At 33.2% G+C, this 21,686-nt stretch overlaps 2 protein-coding genes across 2 annotated transcripts in view; both read left to right on the plus strand.

Annotated features, from left to right (window-relative positions):
- LOC125070423 (general odorant-binding protein 2-like) overlaps window positions 1-12,779 on the plus strand; it is a 92,769-nt gene extending 79,990 nt beyond the window's left edge. The window contains exons 2-4 of the mRNA XM_047680291.1: window positions 10,568-10,752; window positions 11,758-11,938; window positions 12,487-12,779. Coding sequence (XP_047536247.1) covers window positions 10,568-10,752; window positions 11,758-11,938; window positions 12,487-12,665 — 545 coding nt within the window. The 3' untranslated portion in view covers window positions 12,666-12,779. The remainder of the gene's footprint in view (window positions 1-10,567; window positions 10,753-11,757; window positions 11,939-12,486) is intronic.
- A 5,863-nt stretch (window positions 12,780-18,642) lies between these two features.
- LOC125070425 (pheromone-binding protein-like) lies at window positions 18,643-19,977 on the plus strand. The gene is made up of 3 exons (XM_047680293.1): window positions 18,643-18,778; window positions 18,977-19,157; window positions 19,731-19,977. The coding sequence occupies exons 1-3, from the start codon at window positions 18,650-18,652 to the stop codon at window positions 19,910-19,912; spliced, it is 492 nt and encodes a 163-aa protein (XP_047536249.1). The 5' UTR covers window positions 18,643-18,649; the 3' UTR covers window positions 19,913-19,977.
- The last annotated feature ends 1,709 nt before the right edge of the window (window positions 19,978-21,686 follow it).

Below are 21,686 nucleotides of genomic sequence, written 5' to 3' on the forward strand. Positions count from 1 at the left end.
TCGTCTTACTCGAGTTCGTTGTATAAATCTATCTACATCTATCACCCAAGCCCGTCTGGGTACATACCACCCACCCATCATATATCCTACGGCCAAGTCATTATAGTATTGTTGTGTTCGTGAGAAGGGTGAGTGAGCCAGTATAACTAAATGTACAAAGGACATAGTGTCTTAGTTCCCAAGGTTGGTGGTGCATCGGTTATATGAGGAAGGAATAATTTATTTTTACAGAACTTTGTCTTTGGGCAGTGGCGACCACTTTGTACCAATATATTCATAGTATTTCAGAGAAGTTTTATCGGTAACCATTATCGTACAATATAATTCATCGTAACGTAGCAACAGCAACGCGTGCCCGGGTCCAAAAATGTATTATAACGAATATGAATACTAATTATTATTTGTATACAATATAAAACATATATAATTTGAAATTTAATTACAATTTCTACATATCAAAGTTTAATTTATCATAAGTATAATCATTTTTTATTCTTATAATAGAATGCAATAAAGTTTTTATCAGACATTCGAAACCACAAAATTACGTATAGAAAGTGAAATTGACAATTGTACAATTATGACGTAAGAGCAAACAGAACAAAAAACGCTATTATTCCGTGTCATAGACAAATACGTTACGAGTGTACTTCTATAATCGAGGGGTGAGACCTTAGAACAAGGAGTGGTACAGTAGTGGCATGTGTCAAGTGCATCAAATACATTCACGGCCTTGCTTATTTATGCTGTTTAGCGATGTTGAGTTGAATACTAATTTCTCCCCTTCTTTCTACATTGATTTAAAATTTGGAAGAAAGACATAACATTGTTAAGCGAATCATACATTTAACATATGTCGTGTCTGTAAACATTAACTATATAATACAAACATATGTTTAATCATATATAATATTATTTGTGTTAGTGACCATTTTCATTAAAATTTCAGAGCTTAAATTAACAATCCGCTCTAACAATTTGTACATCTCAGTAGTTGTTTTACATGTTATAATAGTTTTAATCACGGTGGCTTAGCGTGGTGTAAAAGAGTCTGGTAATTGTTTTATAACAAACAGGTTTTATCACGATCGGTGACTTAGCTCGATGGAAAAAAGCACCAGCGCGGCGCTGCTTAAATTCTGCTCTTACTTTCCATGTGGTTTAAACTTAGAGGTAGACATGCGATTAGAATCCAGTATAATGTTAAAGTAGAAAAGCCACGAATAAGATAATGGAAATATATTTTGTCTTTGAGCCCCGTAGATTTAGGGCCTTGGTGCTTTGTACCAGTGTGCCCCATGATGCTACGCCACTGAACACGATACTGTTTAAAGAACTTCTTCACAATATCTGTATATATTTATGTTACCACGTCTGATCTTCTCGTTGTTCTGAGGTCGTACCCACGGCGCGCCACACGCCACCGTTTCGGGTGAAATTGATCAAATAAATTGTTATTACATCACTAGAATTACAAATATTATATTGCGTTGGAACACTTGAGCTTACTACGAATACAAAATAGTAATTTTGTAAATGTTTCATTCGTAAAATTGGTATAATTGAGCTACTTAAATTAGTTTTATTATTATTTAGTGATTACATTGAATTCATTTTAATTGTAAAACTGTTAATGTGAAATACAATGTCTTGTCCGACTGACTATCAACGCTACCCAAATATAAGGCTAGTGGCAGGCAGGCTACATTTAAAGAGTAACACTATTTAGTACAGCACTACATATTACTCTTTTGAAAATGTTTTTGAGATTAGACAAAGTTCTACATTACAATTTATATAATATTTTTTTGTCTATCTGACAACAATATCTAATTCGTTGACTAAAGCGAATGTCTGTAATAAGGTTCCATAAAAAACACATTCCTTCTTTGCCAACTTCTATTAATAGGTGTTTTCGGTATATTTTACTTATTATAAATATTATAGTTGTTTTAAACTTGACATTTATATTTTGTTAATTACTAAGTGCACTTTACACCTAAAACGATGATAAACAAACGGACAAGTGTCGGTAAACTAAAACAATGAAGAGGGATGCTGAAGGGCCAGAATTCGCGTTAATGACATCGATGTTGGTCGCAAATTATATTAATTTATTGAAATCATTTGTTTTTTTTTTTATTTAAATAAATGGTCAAGTGCATTGAAATAAAAATAACTTCCCGTCTATAGACATTGCATTTGTCATATTACATTTAAAAACGTTCCCAACTCTTCTAGTTTTTCAGTTTTTTCAACAATACTTATAACAATAGTCTTATGATTATACTGACGGACTATATAGATTGTCTTTTTAATATGAAAAAATTTGATTTTCAATACAAAAGATGAAAATACTAAGACAGTAAAGCGATTACCGAAATGTGTTTTGAAATTCATCAGATCGAAATGTTCAGAACGGTTGCGACCCTCGCCTTACGATGAACATTCAAATGAACGTTTAATTAAATTTTAAATAACAATTTTAAAGACCATTTATGTTATTTGACATTTAGAATTGTATTATAATTTATAATATTTTTTAATACGCTGATGTCAATTTTATCTTTAGAGCGGAATCGTTATCGGCACATTTTTTGAAGAATATTTATTTAATAAAAGGCTAAGTAAACTCAGTTATGTTTAATAATTTAAATAAAACACGCGTAACAATTGAGCACACACTGTAAGAATTACATCCCCCGCTTCTTGCGACATCAATGTAGAAATATCGTAGCTAGACCTTTGTAAGACATAGCAGACATCTTCTATGATTTAATAATAAAAATATAGATGAAGATGATTGTTATTTAATTATTTATCTCAATCTAGCCGTCAAGTACTGAATCTATGTTATTAAACACAAATGGCTAGTGACCTGTAGTCACTGGTATTGCAAAATATATAAATGATCCATGATGACCGTCAACGCGCTGTCAGTCACAGGAATAGTTTTTTTTTTTTTTTTAATGTATTGGTTGGCGGACGAACATATGGGCCACCTGATGGTAAGTGGTCACCACCGCCCATAGACAAACGCACTGTAAGAAATATTAACCATTCCTTACATCACCTATGCGCCACCAACCTTGGGAACTAAGATGTTATGTCCCTTGTGCCTGTGAGTACACTTTTGTACACTCACTCATATCTGATGAGTGGGTGGTACCTACCCAGACGGGCTTGCACAAAGCCCAACCACCAATGCTCATTTATCAAAATTTCGAACATATATTTTGCTAATACGCGGTAGACAAACTTATGAGTATATAGTCCTAACCCTCACAGGCCTGCTTAGTAATATCTCTAAATTACCTGCTGCCTTTTCTCAGAGAATAGCTTGTGTAAGCTTGCTTAATAACACGCTGATAGTTAAATAATTTACTTTTAATCCGGTCATTGGTCGAGGGCCTGATGATGTAATATAAGCGTTCAGATTGAGGATAAATTACTGTTTCTAGTTTCCAACGTATAAGATAGTGTACAAAAGTGTCTTCTATTCTGTTATTATTTTATTAGTTGTCTTTAAAGTGTTGTATGAGATCTATATGTTAAAATCTAATTATTATTTACTCTCTTGAATTATAGTACGTATCAACATGTATCTGTGGTTTATTTCATGGTAATTTTCACGTGGTTACAATTCACCATATACGACACAGTGAGTACCCTATACCTTACTGTATCGTAAGGGGCTTAAGATTTATGACCTCAGACGTTCCCGAACTAGCCCTATTATGAATGAATTCCATAACTTCCCACCTTCTCATTCATAGGCTGAGCGAAAGAGACGAATGTATACCCAGCAGTCCGCCCTCAATCAGAATAGTCATTTAAAGGGGAATAGTAATAACGCTATTTTCCGAAGGGTGCTAAACGCATTTCCACGGATTGACGTGAGATACTTTAAAGTATTTTCGATATAGACTTAAACATAAAGGAATAAGGTATAATTTTCAGTGATTCGAAATCGACAAGCGTTTGTATTTCCTAATCTCCTATGATTTGTCTAAACTCCTTATTCTACTGAACATAAGGGTGGTTTTTGTATACGTTTTTTGGGTTAGAAATACGTCAGCTGTAGACGGATCGTCTGGCTAAGGTGCTATAAATCATTGTTCGTAAATTTAATAAGAGTTGTAAATGAGAGAGATTTGAAGAATGAGTTCGTTGAGAGGCTGCGATCCTTTCAATGTGATGTATTACAGGGTGTGAGGCAGCTTAATGAGAATATTTAAGTTATACTGATAAGTTTTATCCTATTAAAGACCGAAGAAACATTATTTTATATGATTTTATATGATTATATTATAAGTCGAATAAATGACTTATAGAAAAACAAAATTTTGGTAAAAAATAATTTTAAAAAGTTGAATTCGATATTTTTAACTTCTGGTGATGATAGAGCACTATCACGTTCGAGGTGTCTAAAATTATGAGAAATAAGTAAAGTGAAGTGAAGTGATCGACAATGGCGGAGCACTGGTCGTGGCTGACGGGAGCGAGCCCGGGCGGCGAGGCTGCGGAGTACACTTACAGCCCGCCAACGCGGCCCAGTCGGCCGCCACACCGGCCGCTCGTCAAACTGGCCACCAGCGCGCACCTACACACTATCGCCAGGTAAGCACTGAAACGACAAGTCACGCAGTCAGTGAAGTGTCGAGACTGTTAAACAGATAATGGGATGCTCTTTGCTTTCCGATCCGTTAGATAACAAAGGGACGTCGCGGTTAGCCCATTGAATGCTAAAATCTCTGTTTTCTTATTTTGGTCGAAATTGGAAAATGTTTACGGCAATATTTATTTAGAGAACAGTTTTATCTGTATTAATCGATATAGTTTACCTTTGGTGACGACTATAATAATATTATAAGGGTATAAACATTAAAACTCCCAACGGATATCCAAATCTTTATGCCTTAAGCTTGTCAAGGATCTGTCAATCTGGATATATTTAATGTAGCTAGTGTGTATATATGCATTGTATATATGTACATAACATTTTCATTATGCAATCGATAGAAGAGTCTCGCATAAATCGTGATAGACAAAACATATTGTTTAGTTTTATTAGTCATGCAGAACATGCATTTTCTTTAGAATTCAAAGCGTTATTTTCATGAAAAATTGCAAAACGCCCAACGGGGAACATTTCACGCATAAATAATCTTGAAATTTTGGTACGATTTTAAACCTTATATCCTTATATTAAGATGTACGAAAATCGTTCTTTAAAACCATTAATATATTTGTTTTTCCACTTTTGTTAGAACTTGAATTGCTGAACAATACGTTTACAGTTTTCTTGCTTCTACTTCGTAGTTAATAGAGTTTATTTTGCCTTAATTTAACAGAGAACGTGCTATTCTTGCAAGTTATTCTTGTCCAATTTACATTTTCACTTGGTTGTCGAGCAAATTTAATGGTTTTGTGAGTTTGTACGTGTTTGTAGTTTGGAAATGCAACCGTAGACTTGGTTGACAGTTTGATGAATGAATGCAGTATCCAGGGAAATCATTAAACTTACCCAAAACCGTAAGTAGGCAATAACAAGTATAATTGATTTATTTTGTTTTTGAGGCAAAAAGTTGTTCGTTTAGACGGGAGCCATTTAATAAAATATTTTTTCTACTATTTTAATGTAACACAATATGTATGTTTAAAAATATTTAAAAATATATTATGAAATAAAGATATACTGCTTTGTGAATCATCTTTTACAAATAGAGATAACATTTCTTACATTGTTATTAAGTAACATAAATATTAATCATAAGTTAACCAATTGACCAATGGGTTAGTTCTTCGGTCCTCTATAATAATCTCCTTCGCAGTTGGCTGGCCTTTAAGAATGGCCGCTGTGGCCGGAATCAATTACGAGTTGGTGGTAGCGTTTTGTGCAAGCCCGTTTGGGTCGGTACCACTCTCTTATCAGGTATTCTATTCTACCGCCGAATAGCAGTACTCAGTATTGTTGTATTCCGGTTTGAAGGGTGAGTGAGCCAGTGTAACTACAGGCACATAGGGCATAGCATGTTAGTTCCCAGGGTTGGTGGCGCATTGGCGATGTAAGGAATGGATATTATTTCTTACAGCGTCATTGTCTATGGGCAATTGTGATCAGTTATCGTCAGATTACCGTCAGAATTGTTTGCTCCGCCTTCCAATATCATAAAAAAGAGCACATCACCATTCGCATTGTCACAATCTGGACCAAGCTGCATTCTTCTCTTGAGGAGGTTTGGAGGTTGTTTCACCTCGCTGCTCAACTTGCTTAATTACGTTCTTGTAACATCTAAGGTGTTTCAGACGTTCATGAGCGGTGTTAACCACTAAATATCAGGTGAGACCGCCACCCAACCATTATAAATAGTATGATATATACCACATCCATGCACGAGTAACATTTTCACTATAAATATACTAACAGGCTATCCTTAATTTTAAGAATTGTGATACTATATTTCTCTTTTGAACAGCATTACATTGTTTGTTGATCATAAAATTGAAAGGTAAATCACGGCGCATATCACACGAGGCGGGATAAAGACAATGAGTAAACGTGTGTTGCCATCTTCCCATTCCCGTCACGTAGTGTTGCCAGGGGAGAAATAAATATTTTCTTCTAAAATCGCGATCTATTTATATGTAAATTTTTATATTTTTCCTTAAGATACAGCCGCGTATGTTTGTCGCGTTCGGTTTTATTGTTTTCGATATAATGGTGAGCTCAGGTGTATCATTGACTTTATATCAGTATGCGGAAATTGGAATCTGAATAAATTTTTGTTTATATGAAGGAACGTGTAATATGAATTTCATAGGTAATATTCTCAAGTCATAATGTACAGATAATTTTTCTGTATATAATGTGTAATGAGTTTGCTGAGTTTAGATATGGACGGGGAGTGAACCGTCAAAATTATAAATATAGTCACAAAACTGTCAGTCGTAATGTTACAAGAACCGACTATACATTTTTCTAAATTAACGGTGACGATCATTGTATGGAAACGAGGAAGAAAGATAAACTAATAACACCTAGTTTACGACTTCGCAAAGTTAATATATCCTTCCTGTGGCATGGTATTCGTTTCTGTAATAAGATTGAACAGTTATTTTTAAGTTGGCCTATTAAATTTTAAAGATCATATAAAATAAACATAAATAAAGAAGGCATATTACTCAATACAAGACTATATTAAAGATAAAAAGCGTGGACTTAGTATTTACAGGCAGAATATATAAAAAAAATATTGCTTACTGACATACTCTGTAATTAAAATGGTGGAAACTACTGAGTTTCTTGTCGGTTCTTCTCGGTAGAATCTTCTTTCCGTACGGCTGGTAGCTTTAAATTTAATTCAACACTGCTTTTATGAGCCTACTTGAATAAAGAATACTTTGATTTTGAGTAGTTATCACGTTTCAATATACTCTTTATAATATTTTATATGTCGAAACTTCTTTCATTTTTCTTGACCCTAAGCCTGGTTGCTGTCACAACCTGGGTCATTACGGCTTGACGAATCGTTCGCTCCCTCACGTTTATGATTGATTATTAAACTTGCTGAAAAGATACGTTATATTTACGTGAACTGTCAAGGGAATTATATTTTCAATTCCAGGATACGTATTAATTGATCGTTCCACTTGCCTCCAGAGGCCACTTGCCTCATGGCTAACAACGGCCATTGAACGTGGAGGGTCTAGACGTTATCAACGCCGATAAAGAATTTAAATAGTACTTTAAAATATTATTGATACAAATTAACTTTTATAAGCAGTTGTGTATATTCATGTTACAAAATAATTTAACTAAAGAGCTACTACCGGTTCAAAGTGTAGAATCAAATCGGAAGGATCGGAAATAAATCTCATAGTTACTCTTATTTTCAAATGAATTATTGTCAAATTTATACGAATATTTTTAATAATGAAACTGTAAATAAATTAAATTTTATGTTATTTACCTGAGAAATGGAATAACTATTGAGTTTCTTACCGGTGCTGGTAGGTAAAGTGTTATTCTACATCAACTTTATATTCAACTTAACTTTTTATAATACCTATTGAAAAATATTTACTAGACCCGAATAATAGAAAAATTATAATATTTTTATTACTATACACATACATACTAATATTATAAATGCAAATGTAACTGTATATGTCTATCTGTCTGTTGCTCTTTCACGATCAAACGACTCGACCGAATTAGATGAAATCTTGCATAAAGCAAGTTTGAAAAGACCGAGTGTTTTGTAGCGACAAATAGTAAGCATCTAAGTGAAGTGATTACCAATTTATTTTTTGTATTTCTAATTATTTAAATAAGTAGAAATACATAAAATAAAGTGTTTGAGCAAGCAGTGTTTGAATGAAAATAGTTTTAATGGATAAGCATTTGAACGAACTACGCGTCTGTAGTGCATTCGCGGCACGTAAAGAATTGTTCAAAAATTAAAGTGCTTCTGTCCCCTCTGGTAATTTGTCGGCCATGTATCACGGCGACACTGAACGTATGGGAGGCTGATGCCTACCCAATGGACCGTAAGATGGACTACGTGAGACGAAAATATAAAGAAGAATACGATTTCTATTGCGATTTTCTACAGTATATAAAAATATATATTTAAATAAATAAGTAAAGTTTATCATTCTATAAAAGATCATGTACTTGATAACAAAGTTTGGATTTTAATTGGTTAATTTTTATACAAAAATCATAAAGTAATTTGAATATATCAGGGTTATTGGTAATTTTGGTGACTATATGCGATAATTCTAACCCCCAAATGCATGGTGCCAAAGTGAACCCCTTTTTTAATTATCACGTTTTTTAGCTATTTTCAAAATAAGTCAAAAATATATTTTATATTAAAAAAATGTATCAATTTAAATCTATTTTTTTCTTCTGATTTATAAAAAGGATTAAATGTTGGCTATTTATCAATATTAAAATAATAATTATTGGTCCAAATTTTTAAAAATGTGTCACGAAATACGATATTATTTCAATTTTGATCTTTTTACCATAAAAATACCTTAAAACCCAAAGATTCGTGATAATTTCAAAATAATGTCCTGCAGATTATTTCAAAAACCTAACCGTTTTATTAGCTCTCTAAAATGTATCACAACTAGGGACTTATTTCAAATCAATCGAAATAAAATCGACCACAAAGGACGCCGGTGGAAATTCGTATTTACACAAATTAAGCACACGAAGAGCATCTCGAATTCGCGATTCACTCATGGTTCAAGAAAATAATCGAAGTTTTTTCGAGATTCTTTGGTGTTTTCTACGTATGAACATAAATCTAATAAGTTTAAAACAACAACGTAAACATTAAAAATGAATCGCCATCGTCGTTATTTAACCGGTTTTATGACCGCACTTTGACTGTGTATAACCACCCTATTTATATCAGGATTGAGGAGTAAAGTATGTATTGAACATATTTAGTAAATAATTTATTGAACCTCCACAAAGCGACCTGGATGAAAAACATGGAGTATAATATACCGTTATTACCAGACCCATGGATCGATAGTCAATCCAAATGGAAGAGACATTTTTTTATTATAGCAAATTATCGATACATTTCAAGCAATACTGAACGCCCGCGTCGATCCAACGTCGATTGATGTTTGATCTATGTTTTATTGGCCAGTGTCTGTCGGTAAGCTACACGCTATTAATAGTACACCACTATTAAAGACACCAGAAATAATTCGATTTTAGAATCAATCTTCGATTTTTGAATTAGTTGTCATCAGTCATCGTCAAGTAGTAATTGAATTGAAAATATTTAATTCGTTCGCAACAAAATTAATTAGCAACAGAATTGAAATTTGAAGATTAATGAACGTTTCATACGCGTACGTTATGAAATTTAATATTTAATTAGTGAATAATTTCCAACGTCCGGATTTATAATTTGAATATAATTATTTATAGATTGAATTAAAAAAAATATATTCAAGTGTCCTGTTTTTATTAATCTATTTGTTGAAATTGTATTTGTATTGAATTTCATTGATTACATCATTTCATTAATAAAATATATGAATTAAAAAAAAAACTTACAATATTGAAAACTTATAGCTTATTAGTTTTAAGCCTCGTTTTCATTCGCCATTTCACACAGTTTCTCAGTTTAGTTTTATAGCCTACAAAAAATATTCAAAAAACATGTTACTAAACACAAAAATAATAATTTAAAACGGACGATTCCTTCCTGAGATCACCAAAGTGAACACAGACTCACCAGCTTCACAGTAGAAGATGATCATTAGCATGTCTGCGCTTACGTAATTGACCTTTAAACACTGCGTACAATATGACTTGCTGGAACATTAGATTAGTCGTAAGCCGCAATTACGGACAGCGACGACGGATATCATCACTTTACAAATAAACCAGAATTATTTAAACCATCGACCGTGTGACAATCATCTTTCATCCATTATAATAACGTCCACTCAAATCGACGATCAGAAATGACGGGCTAATAACATAGAATATAAAATTAAAAAAATTATCCTAAGATATAATGAACAGGATTCGTCGTGGAAGCCATTACGTGCGGAGATCAGAAATCAGTCGGTAGAATGGGCTCGCCTCTGTATCTCGCCGTGTGCATTGTTATTTTGGCTGCCGTGCCAAAGCCCGTGAAGAGTACGGCCGAGGTGATGAGCCATGTCACTGCTCATTTCGGAAAATCCTTAGAAGAGTGCCGTGAGGAGGTAGGATATATTGAATATTTATAAGATTTTGTTTTATTTCTATTGCTTCCAAAAAGGCAATAGACTAAATCATGTGACAAAGTATTACTTACCCAAACCAATGCTTTATTTTAAGTTTTTTTTCGTTTTTTCTCGTGACTATTGCTGTTGTAATTTTTCATTTTTATTTATTATGACACTGCCTTTAGTGAAATCACCTGACCAACCGCAGTGTTGTCAGATTCACTCGTAAATGTATTCTATCGATCTCTCATTGCTTACTGGTATATAATATAAAAAATAAAAACAAGGGTGCGCCCCGTTGTTCTCTCAATGCTAGGCCTTCTTCGCTGTTCCACTGCAGGCAGGTTAAAAGGCATGTGAAATTTTATCTTAAACATGCAGCTTCCTAACGATGTTGTCCTTCCAACGTTATCATCGCAAGATAAATGATTTATATGAAAAATCACTGGTGTTTATTCCGGATTTGAAATCGTGATCATAAGTAAGGTCAACGTGTTCTATCTACTAGGATTTTAGGATATAACAGCAATGTATAGATCAGTTCACAAGTTATATAATACAGGTTATTGTACGCCGATAATTTAATGAGTAGGGATGCACCTTCTTGAATTAATAAATCTATAAATGCTTAGTAATAAACATATGAGACGTGCTTGATCAAACCCAAACGAGTTTGTAATCTTAGTACTGGTAAATTAATGATGCACAATGAACATAATATAATCTATGTGCATTCCACGTCTAACATACGATGACGTATTAAGAAAGGAGTAAAATAAATAACTTAAATAAAATGGTTACATTTGTACAATGGTTTTGTGCAAGCCCTTCGGGGTAGGTTATCGCATATTCCCCGCCAAACAATAATAATAACGTAGTATTGTTGTGTTTTCGTTTGTTGAGTGAGTGAGCCTGTGTAACTTCAGGCACAAGTTATCGATTTATTACAACTCCAATATCTAAAAAAGGAGTTAACTTGTTTTATTCATTTTAAATTTATAGTCGGGTCTTACTGCGGAAGTTTTGGAGGAGTTCCAACACTTTTGGAGCGAAGACTTCGAGGTTGTGCACCGGGAGTTGGGCTGTGCGCTCATCTGCATGTCCAACAAGTTCTCTCTCATGCAGGACGATGCCAGGATGCATCACGTCAATATGCACGATTATGTGAAGAGTTTCCCACAAGGTTTGTTATTGAGCACAAGGCTGATAACTTAACGTCCATATATGAACGTCTTAGTTAAATATATAAATTAAATTATCGGTTCACTTTTGACATTTCTTAATTACAATATGCTATTGATTCATAAAAATCAATAGGTCACCAAGACTTAAACTCAATCCTGCTTCTTTGGGCTTTTGTCGACACCACTGTTTTAGAAATAGGTATATAATGCTTTAATATCCTTCTATTTAATGTTGACAATAACAGTGATATTTAAGGAAATTTTATGTCATCAGATTTTTCATTTATTATTATCTCAATAAAATACTTAAAAAAAACGTTAAAACATATTGTAAGATGAAACATAACTATATTATGTTTTAAAGTGATTTTTTAGTTGATTATTTATTTAAAATAACAAGACTGAATAAGAAGATCCTATAAATTATTTAATATGACTTTGCAAATCGAATTTAAATAAAAAACAAAATAAATAAGTTTCGGTGATAGTAGGTATAATGTGTTATAAGACAAAAGTAACTTCCTCATAAAACCTTGCGCATTTACAGGCGACCTGCTCTCTGCAAAAATGGTAGAAATGATCCACAACTGTGAAAAACAGTACGATGACATTACAGACGACTGCAATCGCGTCGTTAAAGTGGCAGCCTGCTTCAAGGAGAGTTGTAAGAAAGCAGGCATCGCGCCAGAAGTCGCCATGATAGAAGCTGTGATGGAACAGTACTAACTTGATAACGAGCAACAGTTTCAGATATCCCAACGAACAAATGCGAGAGCGGACTACGATATTCCTAGCCAGTAATATATCAGTATATGATTTTAATAAATATTATAATACGAATTGTTTTATTGAATAATTAACTCTACGCCCTGCCTTCACACGAGTAGAATAATGGTCTTCATATAGAAAGACAAACAGACAAAGTAAAACTCATGTTGTTTGTGAGATGAACCCTCGTAAGCGTACTCCAGAAAAACACTCTTTAAGTTTCATCGGATGAATGGTGTGGGAATGCACAAACATACAAATACTATTTTTTATAAATAGATATCGCAATTCGACTGTGCCTTTTAGATAATCACAATTTGCTTTTGCGGCGTTTGCTATTTTAAATCAAAAGGCGAATTAATCTCTATTCATATACAAAAAAACATTTCAACGTATCTGTCCACCTACTTAAATTAGCATTAGAATCAAGATTAAAAAATAGTGCTTATAAATTAAATCTTTAACGACTTTATATATATTAAGGCAACAAAACCAAAATGGAAACATTGAGAAATGATAATTTATCCTTTACTAATTAATACTCGGGCGCCTCACACGATCAGATACCTATCTCGACATTTGTAACCGATGAGAGATAAAAGAGTACCAACCGGTAAAATAAAATCTAATAATATATAATATTATAAGTATTAGCGTGGTTGCAAACGCGTTTTATTGCAAAATAATTTAATATAATCCTGATATTAAGTATATACAACTTCCACGCCTTAAAGTTGAAATTTCCAAAAATACTTTCCTAGCGGTCACTTGTTTTATGAACTGCCGGCGCCGGTGAATTTATAAAATAGATCTTTTGTTTCAAATTTCAGATTGCTAGTCTCTATCGTTTTGGCCGTTCGTTGAGTCAGGCATGATTAACAGTTTTATAAGTAGAGATTTGTTAATGTGGTATAACATAAGATTTAAATATTTATTATTAGCAGAGTTGCTTTTTTTTTAAATCAAATTCCTTTATTCAATATAAAAGCGTTACACTTACTTATTGATTGTCAAGCCAAACACTACCACCGGAAAAAAAGTCAGGGGGTGTGGTTTTTTTGGCAATTTGTGATTTACAAATATTCAATATCAAAAATAGAAATAGCCAGGAGGCAATAGTTTTTTCCAATGCGTGCTATCGAACTCACTTATTGTATAATAACGAATTACCTTTCACAACGAGCGTCAATTTTTTCATTTTGAATTTATATTGATTGATTAATGAAATCTAATTACCGTTAGTGATCATGATTGTTGCAAAGATTACCTACACATCCATTAATACTAAGAGTCTCTTATAAAAACTCACTTAATTTTTTCAATTGTCGCTGTTCCACCAGATTTAACATTAAGTCAAGACGTAGGTACTGGAAGTAATGATTACTTAAAGTGCTCTTAACCTACATCTAATGTATAATCAAGCCATCATTCGCTCTTCGAGGACGAATTGTATTGTCATTGCAGCTAAGTACGTACTTTGGATCGAGTCACGCGTTCTTTGACGTCGAGAAGTTTCATGAACGAAAACAACTGAATAATCTGTCTTAACTCTCGAAATGAACAGAAAAGCTGTTCCATAAGAACTCGAAACTCAGCCGGAATGTCTGAATTGTTATACGATATCGACTATAAGTATTGCTTTTAATAGACATTAAAAATAAATAAATAGTGTATCACTTTAAACTGTTCTTACAGAATAACACTGCAACAGTGTATTTCTGAAATTCACTTCTTATTTCACGCGTGAATATTGACAACCGACTTACTGTGAAACATTATATTTTTTAAATAATTATTACAGTCAATGCCACAAACAAGGTTCTGACAGTTCACGCAAGTACACGTATCAAAATTACGTATCACTGTATGTCAGTTGTCAATATTTCACGAGCTGCATAGTGATTTCTTACAGAATAGCACTGCTACGCTGACTTTTCAGTTTCTTTTTACGGTTTTTCTACTACATCTTCGAAAAAAATACTTTCTCAGTTCAATTGTAATTTGACATTTAGCGAACTGAAATAAGTCATGACCCTTCTTAACAAAATACATATAGTAGACGAGTCAGATAATCAGGAAAGAAATGAGTTTCCTATTATACTCATTAAGAACGATAGATTCTATTCACAAAAGGAGTTAGTTCAAACTAACGAGTGTATTCATTACCGCGCAGTCACAAACAGATGTAAGTAATTAACAAAACAAATCGGTTTCACGACTCACGCAAACCGTATAATCGATTCTGATCCGTGGATTAAATTACCATTGAATCGAGATTTATCATTTTAAATGTTTGCAAAACAAACTGTTTTGTTCAAGGGTTTAGGTCAGTTATATAATTTAGGGAGATTTTAAACGATCGTCGTGTAAGACCTCGTGAGGAGTTCTTAAGACTTCGTTAATTATTTTCTCAGGATAAGAAAACGCAGTTTATTGACTTGAATAGAGAATATTCGGAGACAAAAAGTATCCTATTCACATTGAGACTCTCATCATGTACGGATGGATAGACTACAGTGTTATTGTTTATGATTTTAGTCTATCTTATAAAAATATATCTAAACCACGTGATATCACGAACCATTGCTATTGACGTAATATGGGTGTAAGAAATGGTATGAATAAATTAGAGTATCTATATCTATTGACGAAGGTAAAACTATTAGGTGGCATTTACTTCCCTTTCCAAAAATATTTTAAAACAAAAAAGTACGTTCGATATTATTCATTATAGAGGTATTGAATGTAACCTATTTTTAAATGTACATTAATTTACGTTTCTTTAAGTTCATAATTACATCGTAACTAGCTGCGACAGATTCATGAACCGAAGATGCAAGCGAGGACCGTAATGTTTATAGCGTTGACGTCACAACTATACACGAATTCGGCAGGAAATCGCGAAATTATGAAAGCATTCAGCTACACGTTCGGACTTAAGATGTTCGAGTGTGGAGAAGAGGTTCGTATGATGTACTGAATACTATTTTATCATATCCACTAATTGGTTGAAAGTTCTGTTACGTTTTGGTTCTAATAAAACATAGTAATTAATAATCAAACAGTCAACCTGTTTCTTGAAAATTGGTTTTGTAATGGCATTACTCAGTTATAACATGCTTGCAATACAACGTACTACGAATCAGTAAGTCTCGTGTGTATATGACACACGGCCCATGCTGTAATCCAGGAATATAAATTCATTAAATATTTAACCGAAAAGCAACAACATCATAGTTGTGGTCCGGTTTGGGTTTGGTTTGAATGAGCCAGTGTAATTAGGTTGCTAACCTTTCATGGTTTGAAGTGTATTGGCGATAAGGGATTGTTATAATTTCTTAGATAGCCAATATCTATGGGCGATGGTGATGACTTACCACAAAGTGGCTCATTTGTCAGTCTACCAAACTGCCCAGAACCGGTCTCGGAACTGTTCAAGTTACGAAGAAAATTATTTTACTTAATTTGTTAGATCATTACATTTTAGACGCATTATACAAAAGCTATGGCAAATGACATTTTATATTTCTGGGACGTGAACCGTTCACTGGATAACACAGAGACAGGCTGCCTCATTATCTGTGCCATGGTGAAATTGGAACTGTTAAACCCTGAGGGAGAACTGATGACACCCAACGCAGAAGGCTTCGTTTATGCAAACGGTGCTGGTAATAAAGCAGGGGATATTTTACTTAGTCCTACATATAATTTAATCCTACAACATGACGATTCAAACTTATTCATTACATTTTCTTTTTATATGCAGAACAATAACTGTTGTTTTCCGTATTTATAGTGTATTGTGTAGTTCAAAACAATAAAAGTTACTTCTTAACTATGTAATATTTTAATCAAACATAAATATATTGTGTGCATTACAAAAAAAAACTACGAAAGAACGCAAAAACAACTACAACTTCATTACTTGACAATTATCACCTGAAACTGAACCAACTATAAATAACTAAATAAGTGCACCCGAAGCATCTATACGTAATAAACTCAAAAACTACCAAACGGTTTTAAATAGTTTTTATCAATGGTCGGAGTGATTCACGAAAAAGATTTAGGTGTATAATTATTAACGTTATATATAAATTGGTTGAAAATTTATGATGATTGCTGCAGTTATGAGAAAAAATATGTCGACCAATTTAATGTCGACCCTTTTTCTATTCGAGCCAAGGGTCTTGTAGCTAGTGCGCTATAAGTCAACTTTTAAATTTTTCTTATTACTAGAAATATAAATGTAATATTACACACGGCGCTGCTCGCCATTTCTGTTACTTGACCTTGGCTGACACGACAAATATGTCTAGATGAGGTAAATCTGATTCCTCAAGTGTCCAACAGCATAACAGTATCATAATTCATACAAACAAATATATTTCGTTTCTCAGATGAAAATACGGCCACATTTTTGGTAGAACTTTACAAAAAATGTAAAAATGAAACATTGCCCGTTTGGAACGGCTGCAAAATCGCGCTGGAAATTTCTAAATGTTTTCGACAAGGAATTTATCAGAAGAACTGGATCCCGGATACGAGTTCTCTTTGGAAGCTACAAGAAGATACGTCTTTGTGACGATAAATGAAAGAACACTTAAATAAATACTTCATTTAAAACATTTTTGTTCGTTTAACGTATCCATAATTATTTACTTAATTAATTATTGGATCCATAAATTAGATAAGTTATATAACTGTAACATTTGTGGAGGTAGTGGTAGTGGTGGTGTATGTGGTCAGAAAAGTTAGACAACGAACAACATCAGTTAGTTAGTTTGATTAATTTCGATGAGAATATTTTCATTGTATCTAGTTAGTAAGACTTGTAGGTCGTATTTGTTAGCTTAGATTTATTACACAAAAACTTATAAGTAATTAACAAGCATAATTAGTACATTATAAAACAAAACCAACAGGAAGTCTTCTTATTTTACAAGCAAACAAGTTGATTGTATTTGAGATACCTGGGATTATCTGATCGGATAAAGTGATTTATCACAACAAAGTTTTTTGACACCTGAATAAAAGGAAAAAAGGATATGTTAAAAAATCATTATTTATTTTTAAAATTTTCATAAATTGACTATTTTCATGACGTCATCACTCTAGGTTCCCTTTCGGTTCATACCTGGGTCGAGCTACAGATATTGAAACTGTTTTTACTGTGGCAAAAACGGGTGTCGACCTATTCATAATGTTGAAGCTGTTAACTTGTTTCGATGTTGTTTTAACAAAATAAGTATACTTACAGTTACGTCAAACTGTAATAGCGACTATCGTGTACACGATCACGAGAAGCATAGTTAAACTTATACCACCAAGATTCCCGCGTTAGATTCTGAAAATATTTTGAACTCGGTTCATGTGTAAATTGAAATGCCATCTTATAAAAACATTGACAAATAAGCCAAGTGTTTCATTAAAAGAAATACGAAAAAAAATAACGAAATAAAATAATAATATATGGATAATAAACAAACGTGGTACTCGTCTTCGCTAATCATGTAGGATAAATAATAAATGAATTGTATTAATATGTTTATGTAGTAAGGTGGAAAAGAGTTTTGACGATTCTTCTCAGTGGAATCTAGATCCTGGACTGCCGGCGGCGAACGATGCAGAAGCGATGAACTGCTTACAAGAGTTTCTTAAATAATTATTTTGATCGCTGATTGAAAACAAATTTCAAAACATGACATTTGAAAATCTATTGAACATAATCACTCTTAATTTGATAAAGTACCAGATTGGCCTGTAATGATAATTTAAGTATAGCTTGGTTCCATAATTACGGGAACGCTTGAACCATTGCGTAGTAATTAAAAGTGTATAATTAAGCTTCATTCATAACAAAGCCATCGTCAGCCACTGAAACTATATAAGACAACGCGCATGCGAGAGATGGCCTTAATATATCTGTGGCATTTCATAAAATGGCCAAATATTTTGTCCTTGTCGCTCTCGTACTGGTGGCCCTTGGTGTGACGGAAATATCATCCAATGAAACGATGAAAAACATAACTGCAAGTTTTGTAAGAGTCTTAGACGATTGCAAGAAAGAGGTAAATTGTTTTTATTTTCTTTGCAAATTCAGGCTTGTGATTTTGACGTTACGTTTACATTGTGTTGTAAAGTTTATAATGATCTTCATATCTAATCTAATACCTTATTTTTTAGTGTGATTACTAATAAAATGTACGACATTTTCTAACTTGTAAACTTCACATGTATGGCATAAGATTATAAAATTGTAATTTTAGCTGAACTTAGGGGACAATATCCTCGCTGACCTGTATTACTTCTGGAAGCAAGATCGAGCCCTCGCTCACAGAGACACGGGGTGCGCGATAGTATGTATGAGTAAGAAATTGAACCTGTTGGATACGACTGGGAAACTTCATCATGGGAATGCCCAAGAGTTTGCCGTGAGACATGGAGCTGGTTCGTATCTTAAATAGCCACATAAAGTAGAACTCATCATATTTAGGAATACATTATACCAGGCTTGTATTTATTCTGTATTACAAAAGTATTATTACCTATTGTGAATTGTGTATTGTTGTGTGATTATTGTTTTTTTTTTATGGAATACATAAAACTTAAAGGGTTCCTAATTCAATTTCAATAAGAACGTTTGCTGTAAAAGTATAGAGTAATACGAAAACTAGTCTTATGTCTTGAGATTGGTCCCATTTAAATTTATCAAGTAATTCTAAGCTATTCGAGTGAAATAAGATTTAAAGACTGGGGAATTGGTCGCAGTCAACAGGCCTTAGAGAATCTTACACGCATATTAATGAAATAATTGACAACTAATTCAATATTAAAACATGGAAATTATTGTAATAAAAAAATCAAATATAATATTTTTAATTTAGACTATACTGTAATCGCCGGCAAATTAACAACGAGATCAATGTATAAAATTATTGCTATTTTAAAATTAAAACCTAATTTCGGGGATTTTTAGAACCAGTAGGTATCAGGTTTATTGACATCCATATGACACTCCAGGTGACGATATGGCGTCCAAGCTCGTTACAACAGTCCACGAATGTGAACAGCGTCACGAGGTGGAAGAGGATCCGTGTGTCAGAGCTCTGGAAGTCGCAAAGTGTTTCAAGGACGCCATGCACGAGATCGACTGGGCGCCGAAAATTGACGTCATCATAACCGAAGTACTAACCGAGATATAATAGATTCAAATTATTTCAAATTACATGACAATTACAACTTAGGTATTTACTAAATATATTTAAATGAAAAAGAATAAACTTTTCGAACAGAGCGTTTATTTTATTTATATAGAAAAAAAAATATGAAGCACATTTTTATATTGTTATCTAGAGTATTAGCACCAAAACCGTGTTCAAAATTTCATCTTAACTGTAGAAGTAAAATTCTTTGAATATGCTAACCAGAAATAAAATCTTTCATTAAAGTTACACAAATGTGATCGTTTATTTCAATTAAGATACACATTAAACATGTAGGAAAATGTTCAGTTGTAAAATACATTAAAATATAAACACATTAAAATATTCTATTATTAACTTAACACGAAGCAACCAATAAAGCCTGTATTTCTCGTTCGTCTTGACGTGAACGTTATTAGCGCTCGGGTCTCTTCCTGAACACGAGGACGACATGATCCACAATTAACCTAGACTCAGACAGCACAATCACTGTACCGAGCTAAGAGCCTACAACGCTTCTTAATTGAGGTTTGATGTCGAGTCAGCCATATATCAGCCAGCATCGAGGGTATTCTGGTACACGATTTATGGGGAATTACTGCGTCACCAGTTACTTACATGTCAGCTTTGAACTGATTACTACTATGAATAGATTACATTAATTTATTTTAAACAAACACGACGAGCAGAGTGGTTGGAACACGTGAATCTACGAAGATTGCGGGTTAAAACTTAAGCACTACTATTTTTTCATGCGCTTAATTTGTGTTTGAAATCCTTCTCGTGCTCGGCCGTGAAGGGAAATGTTGTTAGAAAACCTGCTTAAATACCGTGTTTGTTTGTACTTTGTATAGTGAGTAAATTAATTACTGCTGCAAACCACTTCAATTAAGATAAATCTGCAATATCGAATTAAACTAATGTCTATTTTTTAGTTTAATTCTTATTTGATTTTATTTTGAACACGATTGTACCAAACATTAATACTTAATGGCAACCGTTTAACCAGAATACTTTCCAATCCAAGCTAAGTATAAAAATAAATAAGAAAATTCCACGAGATGTTGCAGTATTTCAGCATCCCCGACAATAGATCGTTACATCTCGTATCCGCACCTGCGTCCGTTTGCTTTTATTGTTTACCCTCGTACTTACGTGACTCGACTGCGGAACCTCCAGAGGACAGTTTTCTTTATAGTCCTATCTATGATCCACAGTGTACACAAAAACTTAAATGGACATATGACTAGCATACGGCATACGGGTAAATAGTATTTTGATATCTATACGAGTATTGCATAAATAATTCTGGCGACAAAGTAAAGTAAAGTGAGGCCAATGCTCAGGTTTCCGAGGATAGCAATAACCTTACACTTTGTAGTGTCTAATTCCTACTCTGAAACTTTGTCTATGGAAGTGATATGGCATTTTTTCCTAGACGGCTTCTGTAGACTAAGTAACGTCAAATAATGGTAATACTATTATAATTCATAAAATTATATAATAATAAATGTCCATCATACAGCGGAGGTTCTACGACGCCGCCTAAGAAAATATTGCATAAGTCTCATTGGTATCCTAAAAATATAAATATATATGGTCTGGTTTCATAAAATGAATATTTAAAGTGTGAAAAATCTAGATAAACTGAATTATAAATAAATAAATAAGATGACTTAAAATTATTAAATTATTCATGATCATTTGGAATCATTAAAATTAATTATTTTTACGTTAAAAAGTGAAATAAATAAAAATAAATTTACTCAAAGAA

Source organism: Vanessa atalanta, chromosome 17 (assembly GCF_905147765.1).
Source record: "Vanessa atalanta chromosome 17, ilVanAtal1.2, whole genome shotgun sequence".
NCBI lineage: Eukaryota > Metazoa > Arthropoda > Insecta > Lepidoptera > Nymphalidae > Vanessa > Vanessa atalanta.

Excerpts from the sequence above, each read along its gene's own strand:
- LOC125070425 (XM_047680293.1), top strand. The coding sequence starts at position 18,650 with ATGGCCAAATATTTTGTCCTTGTCGCTCTCGTACTGGTGGCCCTTGGT. Across the intron at positions 18,779-18,976 it reads TAGACGATTGCAAGAAAGAG|CTGAACTTAGGGGACAATAT; the intron begins GTAAATTGTTTT and ends TTGTAATTTTAG. Across the intron at positions 19,158-19,730 it reads TGCCGTGAGACATGGAGCTG|GTGACGATATGGCGTCCAAG; the intron begins GTTCGTATCTTA and ends ATGACACTCCAG.